Source organism: Leguminivora glycinivorella, chromosome 6 (assembly GCF_023078275.1).
Source record: "Leguminivora glycinivorella isolate SPB_JAAS2020 chromosome 6, LegGlyc_1.1, whole genome shotgun sequence".
Taxonomy (NCBI): domain Eukaryota; kingdom Metazoa; phylum Arthropoda; class Insecta; order Lepidoptera; family Tortricidae; genus Leguminivora; species Leguminivora glycinivorella.
The window spans coordinates 4,843,304-4,853,044 of NC_062976.1; the positions used below are offsets into that span (position 1 = coordinate 4,843,304).

Sequence of the window (9,741 nt, forward strand, 5' to 3'; positions counted from 1 at the left end):
GCGCAAGATGAGAACGGATAATAACTTTAAAATTAGTTACTTATCAAAATCTGTATTACTTAAGTCAAATCAAATCAAATCAAATCATTTATTCGTGATATAAAACAAGATACAACACATATAAAATAATACAAGAATATTCAAAAGATACAATAAAAATTAATAATTAAAAAACAAAGAAAAAAAACACATAATTATTGATATACCTAGTTGTTAAGTATTTCAATTCAGTCAACATCATCCTGAAGAATGGTTGCATACTTTTGAGATGTCTAATTTATTTTTTCTGAGACCTAGGGCGTCTCCAAGACACATCCAAAATTCTCATAGAAGATGATTTGATATATTCTGCTTCTCACATAGAGGCAGCTCTTAATAGTACATTCCGAGCACAAAGATATCAATTTCAGATCGTCTACTTTCGCTGTCTAAAATATTTAAGTACTTCATTTTTTTTTTATGTGACCTCGAAGAAAATTTAGCACTATTTAACTCCATCTGGTATATGCTTCGCCTTACATTTATTTTGCAGCAAATATAACTATAACAACATGCTCCCGTTCTTGAACAGGTTACCCCGTAGTGAACGACCCCCTCTACAACCACCCAGTCTTCGGCCCACTCCGAGGCAAGGGCGGCGACACCGGCGGAAAGACAGACGAGCAGCTAGTCCGCGACCTCATCGCCATACATAACGCGGAGAACTGGCTGGGAGTAGACGCTGGTGATGATGATATGCTGTTCTCGAAGCCTGTGCGTGATGATAAAGGTGAGACAGTAAATAAAAGATCTTGAACAGGTTACCCCAAAGTAAACGATCCCCTAGTATATAAAGTAAGTAAGTAAGTAAATATTCTTTTCATCACACCCGCACTTTAAATGTGCTATTGCACGCAGGCGGAGCGTGAGTTATAGAAAAATCGTTCTCCCAAGGGAATAATGAAATTTCTTGTACCGTACTTAACTTTTTTACATCTATTTACATATTTTTTAATACATTGCGAGTGTGATGAAAAACATTGTGTGTAACTCGGGGAGTATGAATATTACTAACTCGAGTCTTTAAATCGCTCCGGCAAGTCGTCGCGATTTAACTTACTCTCGTTAGTAATATTCAACTTCCTCCCCTTGTTGCACAATGTACTATTATTTCACCATTTTAGCATTTTACATGTAAAAAATATACAGAATGTTGAGTGAGAGTATAACTAGGTAACAACAGGCGGCCTTATCGCTAAAAAGCGATCTCTTCCAGACAACCTTAGGGTAGCTGGAAAAACGGAACAGAAACAAAAGCTAACAGGCAGTGCAAGAACAAAAAATATAGAGAAAACCAACACAAACACATATACATATATACATAAATAAATATACCTTACATGCACATAATACATACATACATAAATACAATAAATAAAAATGGCAACTTAATATAGAGATAGATAGTATAATTTAAGCTCATTTTTTGCTTTTTTTTATTTTTGAAAGGTGAGATAGTTAATAAAATAAAATTATGGTTTGTGTTATCACTACATAATGTAAGTATAAATAAAAAAAGGTCATAAAGACATTTGTGGGGATGAGGTAAACATCTTGAAATAGTAAACAGTAATGTGATTTGTGTTATAGCTAATGTAGAAAAAGCTCATGACGATGCTTGTGAGGGATAAAACGGTTGATTATTGTTGTTGTTCGAAGATTTTTACGAAACTGATAGTTTAGCGAACGATGAACAGCATAAGTTGATGGCAAGGTAATGAAACTGATGAAACAGTAAGTGTGTAGCAATTTTACCATCAGGAAACATGCCGAAGATTTATCTGAATTATAATTTTAATCCAATTCTCAGCAGCATCTCAGAAAAGGTATAATGTTTTGTGTCACTCCCTGAACCAAACTAGTAATCTTGTTATGGCAAAGAGGCTTCCTGTCAAGACGTTCATGTGAACATTTTACCCAAAATTTTCAGGGCTACTTCTGTATTTATATTTTTGGTTAAATCATGAATGAATTTTAATTTTCCATCAGGTGTTGAAGATGACTGCGACACTGGGCCAACCTCCAGAGAGTCGTCTCCAAGGCTGGAGTCACCAGCGCCAGGAGTGACGGCTTCCACTATCATGACGCGTAAGTCAGCTATTACTTTAATAAAATTGGTTAGTCGGAGTATGATATCTGAAGTAAAATATCCTTTAATGGAATATTAATTGTCATTGTTATTACGGTTAAAAATATACAAGATTTTTTTTATTTCGTACCATAATAGTCCATTTGCTCTTTGTCATATTTTTATTTTTAATAAATTTTTCAAAGAGAATTTCCTCCCACAGCGACCCTACCAAGCCCCTCAAGCGCAGCAGAAGCGCCCCTGGACGCGTCCCCGGCAGTCTGCACCCTCGCGCCTTCGCCCACCCCCTCGGCAGCCATGAACGACGACTCTAGTGACGCCAAGGTAACCATCACACTTGAAAGACTACATGAAAATATCTAAAGGTCCGCTTCTAGAGGACCCACCAAAGGATCCAAAAGGCACCCTTGGAGCACTCCATGGGGTTTCCAGTACAAACGCATTTTATTTCGTGTGTTGTGAATTGTTTTCAGCGTTTAAAGAAGGTGATTATTTTTATGTGCATAATTCTTCACACTGGCTTAGTAAAAGATCCTCTAAATCAATCAATTTGCAGAAAATTGGCATAGGGACAAACAACTTTAGACGCTTTCATAGAACGCTTCCCTTCATTTTAGTTACGCTTTACGCCTGATTTGGATTCTTGTTTACCGCCCTTAATACGTAAAGTGCATACTTGTATAGGATCTGAAATTGTTCCTTAATACATATGAATATGCAGACACAAAATGTGGTATCACCTCGGAAGCAATTGATGTCATTTGTTCACTTTTATCACTACTAACTTTATTATAAGTACATTCACATGCTTTCTGACTACGAGTCACGAGATATTTTGTCGATATGCCTTGCACCATGCTCCGCTGTATTTGAGACAAGAAAAGCTTTGCATTGGACAGCTAAAAATTGAAACTATCACTCACTAAACACGTTTTCAAAAACCCATGTTTAACCTAACATCAAGTGAATTTTTCATTCTTCGACATTTTGTTACGTGGTAATAAATACGAAGTGTCTGTTTGTTGGAGGTGAAAACAAAGGTAAAATGCCAAACATTTTCTTAAATTGAGCATGCCACAAGGAATTTTAATATCAAAAGAACACATCAAAGAAGACGCATGGAATCGCAGTGAAAGCTCTGAAAAGCATAGCTCTTAAATGAAAGGGATATTTTGTTCTGAAATATTCGAGTATTTTGATCAACAAACATTTTTGAAGACAAAGGTTTTCTTAAAGTTGATGTTACAGATAAGTTATTTAAGTTATACCCTATTATATTATAAGTTTTATGACGAAAATAATTCCATAAAAGGGTAAAATCGGGAACGGAAGGAAAAAATGAATTACCTGTTTAATTGAAATTGAAATTCTTTATTTCAGGTCTATCGACCCATATTTTTGTTAGTAATAAGCTCAAATTGAATTTTTAACATTAAATTTTGTCTAGTCGCTGTACTTATTCTTCTCATCTTACCTATGATTCCACGCAGACAAAATCGCGGACAAAAGCTAGCGTATTACAAAATCATTCCAATCTTATACTATTATGTAGTACAAAATTTGCCTGAGAACTTTAAATTCGATATCAAATATAGAATTTGTAACGAAACTTCCGGCTAACAAGCCCGTATGGGCAAACAATGCCGAACCAAAGGGTACCCGAATTATTTCGAATTGTGGTTTGTTGATTCTAATATAAGGTCCCTAAACTGAAATCAGGTTACAGTGGCTTGTTAGTTTTAATGAATTTTGCTGGGCTCTGGTTAATTATATTTAAACCCGCTCAAGCTAGATTAAATTTTGATTTTATCGCTGGCGTTGGACGTTTAGTGAATAGTTTTTAAAATAAATTTTGTGGCGTAAGTGTTTATAACTACCTCTTTAGATAATATCTAAAGAGTGATTACACAACTAGATGTGTTTCCCCCGCCTCTACAAAAGGAAGGATCTTTTATAGATCTTTGCGCTCGTCAAAATCAATAAGATCAAAATGGAACTTCTTAATGACTTGTGATGACTCTTAACGAGCAGCAATTTTTTTACGTTGGTCAAAATTCCCCATAAGAATCACCGTAGAACACTCCACCACTATTTGTGTAGTTGGAGTATGACCACCAACACCCTGACGAATATTCTATTTTCAAATTTCTCTTCTAGTCGGACAAAGTGACAGTGGCAACGCAGACGGGCTGCGCGGCCACCGCGACGAGCTCTGTCAGTTCGGCCAGCAGCTCCTCAGATGCTCTGTCTCATGACCCTCACTGCTATGAGTGTCGAGTACGCTACCGTGACCCAAGGCCCAGAGATCTGGTCATGTATCTGCATGCTTGGAAGTACAAGGTAACTTATTATCCAAGCATAAAACTTTAGCAAGCTCTTCCAATATGCCACCAGTTTCTTAGACCACGTCTGATGTCTGTCAAGTCTCAATCCTCACTGCTACGAGTGCCGGGTGCGCTACCGTGACCCAAGGCCTAGAGGCCTGGTCATGTATTTACATGCTTGGAAATACAAAGTAACTGGCCCTTCCACCCTTTACCACCTATTGTCTCCAAGCATAAATCCTTAGCATCTTCATTTTAAGTTTACTGCTGCAAAAAACTCTCAACGCTTTGCAAGGTGGATTTTTCGAGACTATTAATATTTGACAAGAGAGCATACAACACAGTATAATACCAAGTTTTTTGATTCTCAATGTAATTACTTTATGCCATCTCTGGAACCCTGGAATTTTGCATAAATGTTATTCGAAAAAACTTCCAGATAAAGAGCACGATTACCTAATGAATCATGGAAGTTTTGCAAATCTTTTTATTCAGAATGACAGTAAGTTTTTTTTTATTTGCACAGGGGCCCGGCTGGGAGTACGAGACGGAGCTGCCACAGTGGGCGAGCGTGGAGTGGGACGAACCGGAGAGCTCATAGTCACACGAACTGACACCATTGCGGCGGCGCCTCGCCTCCTCGCTGTACATCAACCACAGACCGCGGAAATATAAAGACTAAATCAAGGTCAATGTTAGCGTCTGCGAGGCAAGACCGGCTAGGCGGCTACTCTGTTCTGACTGGATTTCGTGATCGCAAATGTTGAAAATGTGTTAAGATGGTCATATTTAACAAAGTTTCCCATAAAACCACTGATAAGCGAGACAGAATCACATCCAGAAACCTACATTGAGAGCATGTATTTATTCGTTCATCGAAAGTTTGTTTGATATGACTAATATGATTAACATGTGGGATCGCGATCTTAAAATCACTCAGTGCAATTTCAGAATATTATGAAACAAAACGTTTTATGGATTGTATTTTCAACGCCATACTAATAACAATAGAACTGTAGACGGTCTTACCTCACAGATGGTTTCCTACATTGATCTTACTGAAACTGTTAATAATGCAATTTGGACTGATTTTATTGATAATGTTTTAAAATGAGATGTTGATGATTGTTAAGCTGTTTTCACTTTTGTCAACTAGATGGCCCCATAATCGTTGACTAGGACCGTAGTTACCAATGTAAATCGCGAGGTGCCGTTCGTTTGATGATGGTTTAATCGGCTGTTAGTATCGCTGGCGTACGTTTTATAATAACTAGACTAAGTGAGAATTAGAGTAAGTAATTTAGATTATTTCTGCGTACGATGTTCCGCTCTTATTTGGACCTCTTATACTAGTTTCATTAGCAGTGACCAGTGACTGTTGCACCACAGTGACAATTGGCGCCCGAAAGTGATACTTCGCCATTCATTGCCTGTTCAACAAAGAACATTGACGCTGTTAGTTATCAACCCACAAATAAGCACCGAATTGTCTGTGTCAAGTGTCAATGTGGTGAAAAAGCCACAGATCTTAGATCAATCCGAATATTAAGGCCTAGATGTGTACAGCTGACACCAATATAAACTATTCTGCTTGTCTTATTACAAAAGCAGTAGGTACAGATCTCTGATCATAAACATTTTCACCTTGATATAAGTTTCGGTTTCATTTCTAAATTGTAGCATCTATGGAACTAGTATTTTAGGCCTTAATATAATGAGATCTTAGATTGAGCACTTATTTTGATACGTTCTTGATCATTTTCGGTTTTTTGTGTGTAGTTTACGATTTTAGATGTTTATGTCAGTGTTCAGTTCCTATCGGCCTAGGATGTTTCGTCGCTTGTTGTAATGTAGGACTAAGGATGTAACGATAGAATATCGGTAACTGTAAAATAGTATATCGCTTTAACGAGGCAGGGTCAGAACCACAATCATAAATGAATATATTAAAAAAATTGAAATGAAAATGATTTATAAATAAAACACAAAGGGATAGCTCTTCGTTTTAATTCTCAAATTTATGTACATTTTATTAGAGATTCAAAACGTGTGCGATGAAAAACAGGAATATTTTTTGTTGTTTTTCACCCCGCATGAATATTTTGATTTCGATCAATCTTGGACCACTGCATATTTTCTTATTAAAATTGAAAATAGGACCACTTTTAAACATTTTTTAGAAAAGCTATCTCGGTATCAGTAGACAGACACGTGTCTATAATAAATGCATAAGTAAAAATAAATCTAAAATAACGCATTTTGTAGGCGGCATATAGTGACGTCGTCACATTTTGGCTTCCATAGTTTTGAGTAGAGGAGAAATAAAATTTTTAAAGTGTTAAGACAGACCTTCAGAATTTTGTACTCGACTTACATTGTGACAATTCCGAATTTTACTCTCTAAAAATAAAATTCTCTCTTGTATTGCTTTTTGTGATAATGCATTTATTGTATTTTCCTCTTCGCTGACAACTTTGAAAAAAGACAGTTTGTGCGTAATTTTAACATGACCAAAGCAATAGGTCTTTATGTATTTCCAAAGACAGATATTAAGTTTACAATAGATGACACAGCAGATCGAAGCACATTTTAAAGACATGGACGCGATGTTCACTTCGAGGGCTTAGGCAATGACAATCTTACTTCGACAAACGCCAGCCGGACAAAAAACATGGCATCGAAAACTGTGACCATATCCATAACAATTTTTCACATTAGATTGGCGTTTTCCATCAATTATTGTCACTTGGCTAAGCCATATTTTATATTTACGTTTGTGTGTTTTTAGTTCTAAGTTTTTTACGGTTTCATTATTCTTGTTTGGATTGTTCTTATGGTTTATTATTGTCGTTTAAACTCGAAATGACACGATGGTTGAACGCTGGTTCGTTTACGGTAGATATATTTATCTTATCGTAGGTATTAAATGTAAAAGACAATTCTTGTTATTAATAAAGTTTCACGAGCTTTCATAAAATTAGTTTGGAAAAATATATATTTTTCTTACTTGTAGTGTAGCAGTAGTATGCAGATATGTTGTACCCTGTTATATAATGATATTATGGCGAGTTTGAAGTAAGCAACTATCACTATGTGATCATTTAATTCACATTTCATATATCTAAAAACAACAGGATACATACACTTGCTGATTTGTGTTGTTTTTGTATATAAGTATTTAACTTTGTTAACAAGATTATGTACACAAAAATGACAAAGACGTAAACTTATCCCAACCAAAAAACGGAACACTAAAAATACCTATTTAAAAATATTTAGTGTCTAAACCTTGTTTATGATACGCTCGATATAAAATCGAATTATAAACACCACAAATCGGCTTACCTCGCGTGATGTTAGCATTCATTAAGTCATTAATAATAAAACTACGTTCATTAATAATGATATTGGTGGTTAAAATTGTTGTGTGGACTGCTTACTTCAAACGAAGCCTATTTCGCTGTTGTTGCTATCGGCTATACAATGTACATATAATGCTAATGTGATTCTGCTATCTCTATTACTTTCGCATTATATCTATCACATTCTCTATTGTCTCTATTGGGATCAAAGTAATTTAAAAGTCAGGGAAACACCCGAACAGTCACGTAATATTAGAATTGTAATCCATGTTTTAAAAGAATTTTGTAAAAACTGTAGCTGTACAGAGTAAGTAATCAGTGGCATATCACCTAGGTACCACATTGAGATCATTCATGCCGTGTTGCAGAATGGTCTCACCGACGAATATTGTTGTATTTTTATAGTGTTTAAGACATGTTTATACATTATGTTAAATAATTAAGCGAACTGTTTGGATAACTGTAAGGCTGGCGGTCTTCTAAGTTTTAGAACGTTTCAAAAGAATATCCCCCAGTCTTACTTTATCATGTTTTTTTACTTTCTCAGTTCTGCCTCTCGACATGTTTATGCATGTCGCATTCGGTTTATCATTTATTTGTAAGAAATTTTCATGTGCCTTCTCAAATAATGAAAGAGTAAAGATAACTTGTAATAGTAATGTTTTTTAAATTACAGTTACATTGTAATTGTTACACGTTTTAACGTAAGTAGAGACATTTGGCACTCACGAGTTCGAGAGGTGCTCAGAGGATAATCATCATAGTTTTTTACATCGTTTTTTTAGGGTTCCGTAGTCAACTAGGAACCCTTATAGTTTCGCCATGTCTGTCTGTCCGTCCGTCCGTCCGTCCGCGGATAATCTCAGTAACCGTTAGCACTAGAAAGCTGAAATTTGGTACCAATATGTATATCAATCACGCCGACAAAGTTCAAAAATAAAAAATGGAAAAAAATGTTTTATTAGGGTACCCCCCCTACATGTAAAGTGGGGGCTGATATTTTTTTTCATTCCAACCCCAACGTGTGATATATTGTTGGATAGGTATTTAAAAATTAATAAGGGTTTACTAAGATGGTTTTTTGATAATATTATTATTTTCGGAAATAATCGCCCCTAAAGGAAAAAAAAGTGCGTCCCCCCCTCTAACTTTAGAACCGTATGTTTAAAAAATATGAAAAAAATCACAAAAGTAGAACTTTATAAAGACTTTCTAGGAAAATTATTTTGAACTTGATAGGTTCGGTAGTTTTTGAGAAAAATACGGAAAACTACGGAACCCTACACTGAGCGTGGCCCGACACGCTCTTGGCCGGTTTTTTAACAATTTACCAGGATTCATAGTTAGTATGAAACCCAAAAAATTACATTATCCTTTTCCTAATAATATTATGTACTTATGACAGATATAAGATGTCCTCTGTCCATCCTATCACTCGATTTTTGGCACATTTTTGCAGAAAACATTCTAAGTTAGCGATTATTTGCGATATAGTCGTGCCATAACTGGCATGTGTTATTTAATCTGTTTTGTTTTTATTACTATGACAACATGAAAGACATTTGTTTATTTGATAAGTATTATGTAATAAGAATATAATAGTGTTTCCTTCTTTAGACTCATGTTATAAGCATTCATGTTTCCACTTAAATTTAATTAGAATAAAATTCATCATTGGCCGTTGGTCTTTTATTTCTTGGAACTTTTTTCGTTCGTCGCTTTTTTAACCACACGCAAAAACGACGGGGTGTTATAAGTTTGACGTGTCTGTCTGTCTGTCTGTCTGTTTTTTTGTCTGTGGCGTCGTAGTAGCTCCCGAACGGATGAACCGATTTGAATTTAGTTTTTTTTGTCTGAAAGCTGAGTTAGTCTGGAGTGTTCTTAGCCATGTTTCATGAAAATCGGTCTACTTTGTCGCGGTCGGGGG

The 9,741-nt window shown here is 35.7% G+C and overlaps 1 protein-coding gene across 2 annotated transcripts in view; it reads left to right on the forward strand.

Annotated features, from left to right (window-relative positions):
- LOC125227454 (RNA pseudouridylate synthase domain-containing protein 2-like) overlaps positions 1-8,592 on the forward strand; it is a 337,736-nt gene extending 329,144 nt beyond the window's left edge. For both annotated transcript variants that reach the window (XM_048131777.1, XM_048131778.1), the window contains exons 10-14: positions 572-769; positions 2,029-2,127; positions 2,331-2,452; positions 4,286-4,468; positions 4,979-8,592. In XM_048131777.1, the coding sequence (XP_047987734.1) occupies positions 572-769; positions 2,029-2,127; positions 2,331-2,452; positions 4,286-4,468; positions 4,979-5,053 (677 nt within the window). In that variant the 3' untranslated portion in view covers positions 5,054-8,592. The remainder of the gene's footprint in view (positions 1-571; positions 770-2,028; positions 2,128-2,330; positions 2,453-4,285; positions 4,469-4,978) is intronic.
- Positions 8,593-9,741: the final 1,149 nt, after the last annotated feature.